At 36.2% G+C, this 15,019-nt stretch overlaps 2 protein-coding genes across 2 annotated transcripts; both read left to right on the plus strand.

Moving 5' to 3' along the window:
- Positions 1–4,988: 4,988 nt before the first annotated feature.
- LOC123528268 (GTPase IMAP family member 4-like) lies at positions 4,989–10,650 on the plus strand. Its single transcript, XM_053523883.1, has 2 exons — positions 4,989–5,415; positions 7,818–10,650. Exons 1-2 carry the CDS (start codon positions 5,271–5,273, stop codon positions 9,032–9,034), a joined length of 1,362 nt encoding a protein of 453 aa, XP_053379858.1. The 5' UTR covers positions 4,989–5,270; the 3' UTR covers positions 9,035–10,650.
- Positions 10,651–11,995: 1,345 nt separating this feature from the next.
- Positions 11,996–14,791, plus strand: LOC123527628 (uncharacterized). The gene is made up of 2 exons (XM_045307229.2): positions 11,996–12,401; positions 12,941–14,791. Exons 1-2 carry the CDS (start codon positions 12,055–12,057, stop codon positions 14,301–14,303), a joined length of 1,710 nt encoding a protein of 569 aa, XP_045163164.2. The 5' UTR covers positions 11,996–12,054; the 3' UTR covers positions 14,304–14,791.
- The last annotated feature ends 228 nt before the right edge of the window (positions 14,792–15,019 follow it).

A 15,019-nucleotide genomic window follows, 5' to 3' on the forward strand; every position in this document is an offset into this window, starting at 1 on the left:
AAAGAATTGAACTTTTTTGTAGGTTCTTTTTACTTGAATACTACAGGAGCAATAGCTTTGACACTTTTCACACTTATTTATAATTATTAGATGAGTAAACAGGCCGAGAATTATAACTCTGAGTTGCTGTTTGTTGGAATTATGACAGTTTATATTACTTAAAAATTAAAATTTCAGGGTTAAAATTTTTGTTTATGACCTTGTTATGAATTCTGTAAGAGGTATAGCCTTTAAACTTTTCAGACGTGTTTATTATCATTCGACTAGAAAGTAGGCTAAAAACCATAACTCCTTGCATTTTGTAAGAATTATGGTCCTTTTTAACTGTCAGAGAAAATTGTTATTTCTTGGTTATTTTTCGTTCAGGTTCATTTTGCTCGAAAACTATAGTTTTGAAACATTATACATTTTTTGTCATCAGTTGGTGAGTAAGGACACCAAGAATCATACCTCTTTTCCTTTTCAATTGCTTTACGCCGAGCATTTACAGATGAGCGATGGCACCTGCAGGTTGTGCTCTTGTTAAAGATATTTATGGCTATTTCTGTAATCAAAACTTTTGTTAAACACAATTACTACCATTAAGGTTCTGATATTCAGGATAAATACTTCTCATTTATTGAACAAAAAAGAAGTTACTGATAATCAGAAAAACATTTTCATATTTTGTTTATAGGCCTATAATTTGTTAAACACAGTAATACCGAGATAACTTTGTGAATGTTATTATGTCTCCCCCAGGAGACATATTGTTTTTGCCCTGTCCGTCCGTCCATCCTTCCGTCCGTCCGTCCGTCCGTACGTCACACTTCATTTCCGAGCAATAACTGGAGAACCATTTGACCTAGAACCTTCAAACTTCATAGGGTTGTAGGGCTGCTGGAGTAGACGACCCCTATTGTTTTTGGGGTCACTCCGTCAAAGGTCAAGGTCACAGGGGCCTGAACATTGAAAACCATTTCCGATCAATAACTAGAGAACCACTTGACCCAGAATGTTGAAACTTCATAGGATGATTGGTCATGAAGAGTAGATGACCCCTATTGATTTTGGGGTCACTCCATCAAAGGTCAAGGTCACAGGGGCCTGAACATGGAAAACCGTTTCCGATCAATAACTAGAGAACCACTTGACCCAGAATGTTGAAACTTCATAGGATGATTGGTCATGAAGGGTAGATGACCCCTATTGATTTTGGGGTCACTCCGTCAAAGATCAAGGTCACAGGGGCCTGAACATGGAAAACCATTTCCAATCAATAACTAGAGAACCACTTGACCCAGAATGTTGAAACTTCATAGGATGATTGTACATGCAAAGTAGATGACCCCTATCGATTTTGGGGTCACTCCATTAAAGGTCAAGGTAACAGGGGCCTGAACATTGAAAACCATTTCCGGTCAATAACTTGAGAATCACTTGACCCAGAATGTTGAAACTTAATAGGATGATTAGTCATGCAGAGTAGATGACCCCTAACGATTATGGGGTCACTCTATGAAAGGTCAAGGTCACAGGGGCCCGAACATTGAAAACCATTTCTGGTCAGTAACTTGAGAACCACTTGACCCAGAATGATGAAACTTCATAGGATGATTGGTCATGCAGAGTAGATGACCCCTAACGATTTTAGGGTCACTCTCTTAAAGGTCAAGGCCACAGGGGCCTGAACATGGAAAACCATTTCCAATCAATAACTTGAGAACCTCTCGACCCAGAATGTTGAAACTTCATAGGATGATTGTTCATGCAGAGTAAATGACCCCTATTGTTTTTGGGGCCACTCCGTTAAAGGTCAAGGTCACAGGGGCCTGAACATTGATAACCAGTTCTGATCAATAACTTGAGAACCACTTGACCCAGAATGTTGAAACTTCATAGGATGATTGAACATGCAGAGTAGTTGACCCCTATTGATTTTGGGGTCAGTCTATTAAAGGTCAAGGTCACAGTGGCCTGTTCATGTAAAATCATTTTTTGGAAATAACTTGAGAACCACTTGACCTACAATGTTGAAACTTAATAGGATGATTGGACATGCAGAGTAGATGACCCCTATTTATTTTGAGGTCACTTGATCAAAGGTCAAGGTCACAGGAGCCTGAACAGTGACTGGAGAACCACTAGGCCAAGAGTGTTGAAATTTAGTGGGATGACTGGACATGCCAAGTAGATGATCCCTATTGCAGCCAACCATCAGTGTCTCTTTGATTTTTGCTCCTGACCCCTATTGACTTCTTGCCTATAGGACTTTGCATTGGGGGAGACATGCACTTTTTTACAAAAGCATTTTCTAGTTTCTATTTTATTTTATTCTATGATACAAATCTTCCTAATCTCAATGAAAAGTAACACCAAAAGGTTGATATTGTTTTATCTCATAAAATAAATGTTCTCAGTAAATTCTTGTATATATTTGCAATTAAATAATTTAAGAAAAAGTTTTTCCTTTTCTGTTAGTTCTTTGCCTCATTTCTAAGGAAATACAGCTGCAAGCTAGACCAATATCAGTGAAAATGGTTTAAAAATCTTCTTGTCAGGAACCATTGACCTGTATTGGAAACTATTTTCACAAAAATGTTCTCTGTTTGACCCTCTACCAAATTCCTTCAACTCATTTATTTGACCATGTACCAACTTCCTTAAGGTAGTTCTGCACAAGTTTGGATCAAACATTTTGATATCATATTTTATCCTTAGAAATATAGTAACATTGCCGTTTTAATACATTTATTCATGGGTTGCCATCAACTATTTTCATTTCCGTATACCTAGTCCAGTTGTTATTCTACAATTTATCTGGAAAACAAGATGTTACCCATTACCTCAGGTTTATCAGACGTGCAGAACTACGTTAAACTCATTCATTAAATAACACTGCTGCCAGTGGTTGGGACTGCATCATATTGCGTAGTTTATATATGTGATATTGAATCTATGAACCAGTGGCCTTCATACTTGTTGAAATACAAACTGCTGAGCATACAATATCATGCTCTCCTTCCATAGCTATATTGGAAACCATAACTTTAACTGTTGGCCAGATTTCAAAATAGTTTTTCTGATAGATTTCTTGGTTGACCCTCAAAATACCTGTAGTTCATTCAAAAGCATGGCAGTCAGGAAAATTCATAGCTGGATGTTTGAGTCAAAGAAATAATGAGGTATTAAAGTTATATTATTTTGTAGATCTTTGTTTTATTGTTCTTTATGGTCAGAAGGTCAGAGTTCAAGGTCACAGTGAAAGTATGGTTCTGTGGCCTTAAGGTTGAAACTGTCTGTAACTAGAGCTGTCAAACTTGGTTGAACAACTGCCTGTTGTTTTTAGATTTAATGTTTTTCATGCTTGTCAAAGTTTAAGGTCACACTGACATTGAGACTCGTGACTGCTTCTGATAAATTATTGGATAAATTTTTGAATGATCGACTTATTGATTGCCAGTTGTTAGTAGCTGATCTATTGATTTAAAAGATAGGGTTATCCAATCAGTAAATTAGAGGTCAGTTCAATTACCTACAACATACATTTTTTCCTATCATCTAAGAAGCAACTGTTCGTCTTTGATCAACGTTTTGATAGCCTATCCTAGACCTGTTAATGTAACAGTTGTGTATTGGCACACACAGGCAAAACTATTTAATAGTTAATTACTTAAGGCAACACATTTAAATACAAGGTAAGCTTTTGTTTTATTTGTTTAAGAATAATAGTATGATTTGCTGATGCATAATATGTGAGTACATTAATTATTCTCTTGTCTCAAATATGAAACATGTAGCCTAAGTCACACTCCAGTATAATTCTGACTACAGATCAACAAAGAATAAATATGATATAGGTTTGTATTTGGCAGAAAATATCCTTAACAATTGTTTGTGGAATAAATTCAGCATATATACATTTTATTTATATATTTGCAAGCTGGTCCGTCCTCGAATTCATGCTCGTCAGTTTTATGTTTTCTCTAGTTGTATACTAGTAGTCTACAACACGTGACTATACACATAGAATTGACACAAATATTTTCATAAACTGAAATATCTGCTGCCAAGTGAAGAATAAAATAGAGCGACAAATATCCTACAGGTGAGGAAAGAAAATCACGAAAACTGCATTTAACTGCGAAAATGATAACAAGAGAAATCATTGAAGTATAAAATAATTGAAGGGCAATCTTAAGATATTGAACACTAAAGTGATACTAATTTCATATGTAAGAAATATGTCTGTAAAAGATGGATAGCGCTATTCGTGGATTTGCCGATCTTTTCCTGTGAACTCTGAGAAATTATTTTCATTTCTTAAATCAACTTATGAAAAAAGGGTATTTATAAGTGTAGTATGTGTAATAAAAATGGTTTGATTTGCATCGAAAAATATGAACTCTGTACCGCGGAATAATATTGCGCTCCTAAAGACGCGCAACATTTCCGCTGAAGAACTCGTGCATATTTCTCGACACATATCTAATAAGCTGTAAAATAGGCCTACACAGTTTTATTTTTCTCTTATCAAGCGAACTAATAATGCTAACTGGGTCCAACGTTCCCCCCCCCCCCCCCCCCCCCCCCCCCCCACACACACAAAAACCCACATCAAAGGATGTACCATCAAAACGTAGGACTTTATACTACCATATTTAAAGTGCATATAATTCACAAAAACTTGTAAGACTGATAAAACTGTCAGTATGGAACGAATGCAAATAAAATACAAGTTTGCGATTACGAAATGTGTATAAATAAGAAAATAAATTTGTTCAGTTATTTACAGTCTACTGCTTGTTCAACTTGATCAACTGATTGTTCTACATTTTGATATCAAATTTATTATCTATTGTTTGATCTCGGTGTAAGAAATGTAAATAAGGTATTATAGAATATACTCGTTTATGGCGATATCGAAATATAAGGTAAGTTTTATTTTATTTGTTTTAGTACAATAACGTTTTATAATTTAGGTCTATATAAATGTTCGTATACTATGGGTTTTTTTTTTCAATTAAAATTCTAAATTTACACATCGTACTTATTGTTATAAATGCAGAAATAAAATACATTACGTTACATCGCCAATCACTCAAGATGTTTGTTATCTTGCAGTGTGCATGCATTGTTCACATTTAAAAATGTCGCAAACCATGGATAAAACCTTCGAATACCCACTCAGTAATAATGGTTTTTATGGAATGCATGAACAAAATGTTAAGTATATATACTTATGAAAACAAACTTGGGTTTCGAATGTTTGGCAAAATATATCTAGCACAATGTCATATAAACAGTTATGGCTAGAATCATTGATAATCCCAAATAAAAAGTTTGAATGTAGGTTTGTGTTTGTATATGTTAATGGACAGAATTTGTGTGTTTCAGTTTTGACAATGGCATATTCTATCGGCACAAAAGAGTCAGGTACACTCTGTTTGTATTAATTATATCGTGATTAGTGTTGTTTGTTTGTAAGTTATGAATATTCTAGCATAAATTTGTTTTTATTGTTTTCAAGGTTTGCTAAAAAATTAAATAAACGTGTGTTTACATGGAGATCCCGCGTTATAACAACACAAGCCATTTTCAGCTTTTAATGGCAGAGTAAGACCCAAGGTATCCGTCTGTTTATTGTTTCAAGCATGATTAGGCACCCGGGAAGAACCACCGGCATTCCGAGCTGGATGGCTTCCTCGCATGTAGAATTCTACGCCCCCAGGCGGGGTTCGAACCCACATCGGTGAGGGGCAAGAGATTTCAACAATCTTAACCACTCCGTGACAGAGACCCCTGCGAACCTTAGTGGTTAATTATAAGACCCGAGTGCCAGTATAGGTTTAGGGGTGCTAGTAACCACGTCATTTCCGTTTAATTAGTTGTCTGTTATAGTTTATTAGATTTCTTAACACAATAACGATTGCTTGATCGTCTGAATCAGTTAATCATATAACGAACTGATGTCAACGAATTTTAATGTGGCGACACAGGTACTATGATGTCAAAAATGATGTCACACATCCTTAACGGTTCTATAATTGTTTTTATCCCCGCTTCCGATCCTGCATATAAGAAGCAAATACACCTATACATTTTTGGAAAGGTATTTCAAGTTTTTAACTTCTAAACAGGTAACATAATACTGTTCTTAGTGCTTGTGATTACAAAACGGTATGTCTTATCTGTCGTTGGTATTTAACCAGCCCGGTGCGATCCATTGCGAAATTAAAACAGTATGTCTTGCTTAGAGATCCGTGCCTTATACAGTTTTGTATGAAACCTTTATCTTCTCTTTATAATTAAAGTTTATACTGCAGGAAAGATGCAGCATACATCTCCTGTATTATTTATTTCACCTTAAAAAGGCATTGTCTTTTGGCGGTTACATTGCCTGTCTGTCAGTGTCTGGACACAATGTCCGATCCCTATCTTATCTTGATTTTATACATTTTTGACATGAACCTTTCACCACATTGTGAAACGCAGTGCATAGAATCCCTCAAGTCCCATGCCTGGAGAGGCATATATATTAAGGTTTCATTTAAAGGCTTTGTTTGGGGTGTTTAGGTTTGCCACAAGAATATGTCTGACAGTATTGTACTAGGTATTGCTTACTTGATGTCCTATTTATTCAAGGCCAAGGTCAATGTACATAATTCAATATCATGTTGACAAGTGGACAAACGGGTCTTAAAACTACTTCTCTTACTCCAGTTTATCTAAACTTGATAGACGTATTTCTCCCAATATAATGATGCTCAGTGCAAAACCTCTACGGTGCTGACGGCAATGTGAAGGTAAACATAACCGTTTAACCAACTGAGGGTCATAAACTTTCATAAAATTTCTGTGTGCGATGCGCCTGTCCGTTTCTTCTTCAAAGTAAAAGTCACTCGAGGTCAAAAAGGTCATTGACAGAACTGTACTACCGTGTTCATTACTGTCACATCATTTTGTTTTTCATTGTATTTCAAGATTTTGAAAAATATTCTCCAAATAATATACAACCACGTACGCGTACGAGCTAACAAATATTCGTTATTTCGAAGACTAGTCTTGCCTTGTACGCATATAAGGATTCCGAAGGGATTCCGAATATAATTATACTTTATTTCAAATCTTTTATTTTTTTTTTGCATTAGAGTTCCGCTTGTCTCAAAACAAAGCAAAATGAATGCTATATGAAACGAAGCTAAATTAAAGTTGCTAGATACAGGCAAGGTAATCAGAGACTTCGTAAATTATGGTGTGTTTGCGTGCGTTAGTGTGTGTGTGCTAGAGAATTCCTAACTGTTTGGCATTCTTAATGTTACTCTAAATCATACGCCTTGTTGTCACATTAACATTTATGCGTTTGTTTATGGTCATTTTTGAGATTAAGACCTCTTTCATATTTATGAAATATAGATTTAGATATTGGCATTATCTTGAACAGTACATTTGATTGTCAAAAGCGGACCTAGATGGGGAGTTGGGCGTTATAACTATAAAGAAGGCGAGCATAGATAGAAGGCGGGCGGTACTGCAATAACGATGGCGAGCGGTTTTGTAATAACGAAGGCGGGCCTAAGGCGGTATTGCAATAACGAAGGTGGGCGGTATTGCAATAACGAAGACAGGCCTAGATGGGGAGGCGGGCGGTTTTGTAGCTACAAATGACGAAGACGCATCTTTTATGTATTTGATAAAATGTCAACTGTAAGGCAGCTTGGAGATAAAATATCTGTGGTTACAGTATATTTTGCAAACATCTAGGTTCCTGACAAATCGCCTTCTTTTACCCTGAATTCAGCATTATCAATATCTGTTTTATATGATCTATATTTCAGATGGCGAATTGAGGATATTACTGGTTGGAAAAACTGGCGTTGGTAAGAGTTCTACGGGCAATACATTACTTGGCAAACAAGCGTTCCGAACTTCGAGGTCGTTGTCCTCGGTAACTAAGGAAACACAGTGTAGAGAGGCGGTTCGATTTGGTCGCCGGTTAACTATAGTTGACACGCCCGGGTTTTACGACACGGGATCAAGTAATATGGAAATAGTGCGTGAAATTGTTAGAATATTTGGCTTCTTGAGTCCTGGAATACATGTTCTTATGTATATCATGGGCGTTGAGAGATTTACAGAAGAGTGCATTAAAACAAAAGATTTGGTACTTAAAACATTTGGCGAGGGTATAAAGACGAGAATAATCATTGTTATAACACATTTCGACGATCTTGAGGCCGAACATGTTGATACAAAGAAATATCTGGCTTCCAGTGGAAGAGAATTCTTGCAGTTTCAAAATAAGTGCAATAACAGAGTATTCTTTATCAACAACAAAGCGAAATCAGATGTTCTCGATCAGCAAGTTATGTCTCTGATAAAAATAGCCGATGACGTCACGAGACAGCACGGCGGAAAGTGTTACACAAATGAACATTTGAAGCTTGTAAGAGCATACTTCAGACTGGAGAGGAAAAGAAAGAAAATAAATTTATCTCGGGCAAGGCGAATGCTCTTCGACAGGGCGTCAATGAAACTTGGATTACAGAAAGTTGTCGCATGGGACGAAGACAAGAAAAAACCGATCCCTCTGAGATTACCGAAAGGAGGTGCTACTTATTCCGCTTTACCGAATATTCCAAGAAACATTCCGACAGTAGATAAATCGAAAGTAGAGAGAAGTGGAAAAGTAAAGATTAAAGCAGTGCCAGTTAGACAAACATCAGTGGCTACCACTAATGATCGCAAAGAACCTGCAAAAGTAAATACTCAAAGCGTACATACATCTGAAGGTTATGGCAGTGCAAAAGATAAAGATGAGAAGAAAGAAGGGAAAAAAGAAAAAGAGCATGCGCCTGATTTAACAACTGATATTGAATTTGAAACACAAATGGTTATAGAGTGTATAGAAGATGAGCATGAAGTCGGTTCAGAAGAAGCTGAGAGTTCGGATACGGAAAATAACACAATCGATCGACAGAAAGTACAGGATAAATCTTTCTTCGACAAATTTGCTGATTTTTTTGTCTCTTTGTTTAGTCCCATGCTGGATTAAAAGGTGATAGAACATATATTTACATATCATTTATTTAAATCGTGGTGGACGGATAGCTCAGTGGTTTGCACATTGACCTTCCAATCCTGAGGTCGGGGGTTCGATCCCCGGCAGCTACTCGGGAATTTTCAGAAACGCTTTTCAGTGATTCCCACCCAACTAGAGGTGTACTGGTCAGGAACCCAGGCAATCCCTGCGTGTATCAGTGCTATACACTGGGCACGTTAAAGAACCAGACTGTCTATTCGCAACGAGCTAGGCTAAGTTAGCCGGACAAGCCTGTATCTGATTTCTGATCTCTCTGTCGTGGGGGCTTTGTCTCACTCTGTCCCTCTGGTCAGATCGCTCTGTGTCTGTACTAGTAGAGGATGAATTATGCGCCCTATGTGGCTGCATTTGAACTATGTAAAGCGCCTTTGAACGTGAAATTGATCATGAAAAGGGCGCTATATAAATCTGGTATAATAAAATAAAATAATTAATGGATGTTTTTTATCAGGTATTCCATTGAAACTACTATCAAATTAGTTATTGCATCGGTAGAAGTGAACGAAAGGGTAAAATGCTACTCTAATTAATCGGGTGGTGTTGATAGTGCGCTTGAGAATGATCTATGTCTAACACAAACTGAGGTTTTAATTACCAGCAAAAAGCCAGTGATGAGAGTATTACTGCTTTTTGTGGTTTAAAAAAGTGTAATCCGTACTTTAACTAATACAAATGAAATCATTATTTCAAACTTTCGTCTAATTACTCAGTGCAAAATCGTCATTGCAGTAAACCATAAATTGCTCTAAAAGACCTAAATTCTCGAATTAATGTGAAATAGAATAGAGAATTAGATTAAGACATGATTCTAACTTTGATTCTTAGATGGATTTTATGTCGGAGATGAATGTAACAGGAAAGCACTATTTCACGTCTAATGCATGGTGCCAAATACAGTAGGTAGACGTGACGTGACCATTTTTTACCATATTCACGGGAGGTAACACATCCCGCGAAATAATTAACAGTGGGTAGACATCCATTCTCATCCATCAGAGGTTCGTCAAAATCACGTAGACCTTTGTTAGACCTTTGGTATGCGAGTATGGTAGACATCTAGTGTGTTATTCTGTGCGTTTAATAATTGATTCAGAGTGTTTGAAAAGCGTTACACCGTACCTTATGTGATATCATTTCTATTATGAAATGTCTTTATATCCTTTCCGTAGCCTTAACGTACTTAAACGTATTAGCGTCTGATGGCCCTTTCACGCTTCCGTATAAACAACATTTATTACACGAAACTTATTTTGAAAATATTTCTGAAATGTCTAGGTCTGCAGCTCTCAAATACGGTTATATCTTACATCTGAGGCATATACTGACACTCTCAGGCAACATCAAAAATGACATTTTGAGCGATTTGATGAAGTTCCAAAATTATCAGTGTACCCTTGGTCCGTTACGGACCCCTGTGGGATTTGTGTTTATCCAGAGCTCAAATATTTTTTCATAGATTAAAAGCTGACATGCTGTACTAAAGCACAGGTAATTTCAATTCGTAATAAAGTGCTGAAAATTGGCTCCCCAATAGCAAAAAAAAGAAAAAAAAAAAAAAAAGTGCACGCGCATACTTTTAGACGGGGTGACCCCCTGCGCGTGACCCCTGACTATCTACGAATCAAAATGCGGCTTTCGTTTTCAAGTTTAGCATTTCTACTTTCATTTTATTTACTTCCGGAAATAGCTGAAGGTCGAGTGACGTCATTTTCTGTGTTGTCAAAAACATACGTATGCCTGGCGAGATTGCATAAATATGTGCTGGCCGTCCTTAGGATATCAAATATTGCAGCACTTTTTTCTAACGTCTGTCGTAGTTCTGACGAGGACTAGAGTATTCTGTGTTTTCTTTGTAATCAAACGACTCAGTCACTCTCCTACGTATACTGGTCTCCCCTTGCGGTTTTATAAGTCTTTTTTAAATATCATTTGATATTAGGTTTTAGTTTTTGAAATTGTTTTGAGATTTTTTTTCAGAGATAGTTCTAAGGCTAATGCGGCTAGTCACAATTAAGAATCGAAAACAAAATTGATTTTTTTTCAACGGTCATGTCATTTTCATAGTCCCGTGGTATTTGTGACGTAGGGCCAGGGGAGGTAATCGGTTCTGGGAGTTTTAGACTACTAGTATGTAGAAGTCAAAAGAAACACTGGGATGTGAAAGAGGAATTACCTGTACAGATTTCAGCTGCTGAACCATACCGTTCTACAAACTTGACTTTTTATTACAATGTAAGCACACGGAGAAAAATACAAATTTGATATGATAATTTAAATGAGAAGCCTTATCGTATCAAAATGTTATAATGCCTTTGTTTCACACCATATATTGCTGCCACATTGAATTTGATCGTTAGCAAATCAAGATATATTAATTAGATCTACTTGTTATTTTCTATCTTCGGCAGTTCGTATATCACATGGAGTGGGTATATGAATATTGTATTAAAATATCAGGAAATCAGTTTTAGTGAGTTCATTGTTTTTCATTATATCAGACTGTTTAGTTAATGTAGTGCTTTCCTGTTCATATAACTGGAACCATTCCCTCACTTGGGTAGATTTTTAAAATCAAAATGCCATGTGGTATTTTAATGTATAAATTAATTATGCATATACATCATTAAACTATATTAAGTACCAGGTATGTTGTACTACTACTACTGTTAGGTATCGAAAATGACTAATGCATCTTGATTATGAATATTTTAGTAAAAGTAAGTCTTTGTCGAAATATGAATATCGATCTATACACAACTCCAGTACATATAATTGGGTGGGTGTGACGTTCAAATAAAAAACAACAACAGATTCTACTCTTATTATATAGAAACCTGTTTAATAAAATGGCTTACTGTAAGTATACTTCAGTATAACAGAGGCCCGCTTTAAACGTTTTATCCATTGTGTTAACGTCACGAGTACCGCAGTGATACACCACTGTAACTGTGTCGGACCAGGAAGTTAACAAAATGGCGTCTGGGGGAGGTCTCGGTGAATCGTACAGTAACGTTTCCGACGAATACCATGATTTCTCGTGTTATTCCTGCGCTAGAGAACACAGGAATGTTGCAGCTGTTAAATTCTGTGTGGACTGTAACCACTTGTTGTGTGCAACCTGTCTTGGACATCACAATAAGTTTGATATTATGAAAGGTCACCAGATTTTGGACAAGACAGCTAGTTGCGGAGTAAGAGGGACAGATAAACCGGATATCCCGACATTGAGATGTGCAAAGCATGACGGAAAGATTATAGATATGTTCTGTAAAACTCACGACGAGCCGTGTTGTGTTGTTTGTGCCTCACTTGACCACAGGTATGTATTTCACGTTTATTTAATATATTGCCTTGTGATTTAAAGTTTAAATGCGCTTACTTAAAAAAAAGATAACGACATTAATTTGATATATGAATACAAATATAGAAAATTTATTGATCCTATATATTAGCAGTGTCAAAACAGTAGGCCTAATTTTAATCAAGTGATCTCTAACCTATTTGTAGTTTAACATAAATTTATCGAATACAACCACCGTTAGCTTAATCGCCTATTGAAATTTAGAACAACTGTGTAGCCTACGGGGTTTAGATAAAATTCACGTAAGCTTTTTGCCCTTTATGTCAATTCAAAGTATGTACACAACTACTTAAGGGTTGTTTCAGGTTACATTATCTCTGATGGACAGGCTCGATTAAACCAAGTTTGCTATCACTTTGTTCACGGCCTTATAGATTTTCGTAAGATTATAATCAAGCACTTTATTGCCTAACATATTTTATCTTTGATCATGCATTTCTGTTTAAAGGAAAATTCTGAAGTGTTGTAAATACATACTTTATTTCGAATATTTTCAGCGCCTGTACCGACAAAAACTATCTACCCGATGTAGCTAAAGTTGATTTTCGACCTGAAGAATTCCAAACGTTAAAACCCTATGCAGACAAGATCAAACTTAGGCTTGAAAAAGCAAGGAAAAATCGTGCCGACAATTTAGAAAGTATATCTGACCAGATGACCGCTATTCTTCTTAAAATTAGCGAAAAACGTGAGGCTATTAACAAAAAACTAGATGCTTTGGAAAATGGTATAAAATCCAAACTGGACAAAAAGTTTATTGTGTATTCGAGCGAACTGACAGAAGAAATTGAAATATTGAATGACTATGTAAGCAGAATTGATGAAAATCAAGAAACATTTGTTTCTGCCCCAGAGAACAAATCAGATGCTTTTATCATAATGAAACAGCTGAAACACCACTTTAAAAACGAGTCACATCTTGTTGCAGGTCTTAGCAAAGCGAACAGAAACATTAAATTGATAGAAACCTGTAGTATGTCCAAGATTTTAAAGGCCATAGACACATTCGAATTTGGGCGTATCTCTGGAAATGGCGAAATTGAATCCGTTGTTGAAGATGCGGAGTATAACATAAAAGACGCAGATGATACAACCGTAAGTTGTATATCCGACAGCTGCTTGATGGGAAATGGAAGCATAATTTTAGCTGATGAAAACAACAGAAAGTTAAAGAAACTGGACCATTTGGTAAAGTTAAAAGAGTCTTTAACTTTACCAGGAAAACCATGTGCTATTTGTCCAACGGGAACGTCCGAAATAGCCGTTTCTTTACTTAACAATAAAACAATTCAATTCGTGTCAACGACTAATTCCATGACTATTACTAGAGCATTCAAAGTTGGCGAATCCTGTCGCGGACTAGCTTACAGTTATGACAAGCTTTATCTCTCATGTGGCGGCATGACAAAGTTCCATGATGGTCCGGGTGAAATAAGAATTTACGAGAAATCTGGCAAACTTATACACAAGGTAGAAAAGAATGTGTTGATCCCAAAACGAATATCGATCAGCTCTGATAAAATGCCGGTTAATATCTACGTCGCTGATGAAAAAAATGGACTTCTGAGTTTGGACACCAGCAAACCCTGTGTTGTTGCGAAGAATATTTTTACACACAAAGATATGGTGTCACCAGTCGGGTTGTGTTATACTGGGATAGGACAGATTGTTGTGTGTGGATACGACTCTAGCAATGTTATGCTATTATCTACTTCTGGAACGTTGATAAAAGAGCTGCTGAACAAAGGCCATGGAATCGTGAAGCCTAAAACTGTGTGCCTTGACCAGACAGGATCAAAATTGCTGGTCGGTATGTCGGATACAGATCAAATTAAAGTAGTGCATTTGATTAGAAAATAAGCGATGGTGGTCTGGAATAGTTGTCATTTGTAGAAGAAAGTGTTAGTAATTTGTTGGTTTATTACCTTTTTTAAATGAAACATGTTTATAATGACTAGTGAGCAGGACAAGAAAAACGAAACTTTACATTACAATTAAGTGCCACACATGTTCAGTTTTACTTGTTGATAAATGTAAGTTAAACACTGAGTCATTTTCTAATCAGTGGCTAGTGCAATGACATCTCAGACGAATGGTTGTTGGTTTCAATATTACTTTTCTTCAAAATATTTGTAATTTTTCATCTTCTTAAATCATATAATGATTAATTAAAGACACCCGCTGATCATCTTTCACTAAAATAAGATATTAAGATATTTACTTCGTATGAATAAAATCTTCCTCAAATGTACTATATAAATTAAGTTTGCTTATAGAGCTACATTCATGATTAACTGTCTGATTGTTAAGTTACGCTTAAAAATTAAATTCATCAACATCAAATCATACGAAGAAAGAGTTGTTTTACATGGAAATTGAACAGCATATAAAACTTGTATTCTACTCTATAAAACGACTTTATGATATATACTTTGAATTCTAGAAAAAAGACTGCATAAAAGCGTCACAGTATTGGACAGTTCACCACCTTTAATAACTCGCCATTTTCAAAGAGTTTTTGAATGTCTTCGTTTTGATGCTTCTGCAATAGTGTCACTTGGAACGTAGTTTTCAAC

This window comes from Mercenaria mercenaria, chromosome 14, assembly GCF_021730395.1.
Source record: "Mercenaria mercenaria strain notata chromosome 14, MADL_Memer_1, whole genome shotgun sequence".
Classification (NCBI taxonomy): Eukaryota; Metazoa; Mollusca; class Bivalvia; order Venerida; family Veneridae; genus Mercenaria; species Mercenaria mercenaria.

What these genes read in the sequence shown, in the direction of transcription:
- LOC123528268 (XM_053523883.1), top strand. Translation starts at nt 5,271, where the DNA reads ATGTCATATAAACAGTTATGGCTAGAATCATTGATAATCCCAAATAAA. An exon ending in TATCGGCACAAAAGAGTCAG is followed by an intron (nt 5,416 to 7,817) that starts GTACACTCTGTT and finishes TCTATATTTCAG; the next exon opens with ATGGCGAATTGAGGATATTA.
- LOC123527628 (XM_045307229.2), top strand. Translation starts at nt 12,055, where the DNA reads ATGGCGTCTGGGGGAGGTCTCGGTGAATCGTACAGTAACGTTTCCGAC. An exon ending in TGTGCCTCACTTGACCACAG is followed by an intron (nt 12,402 to 12,940) that starts GTATGTATTTCA and finishes GAATATTTTCAG; the next exon opens with CGCCTGTACCGACAAAAACT.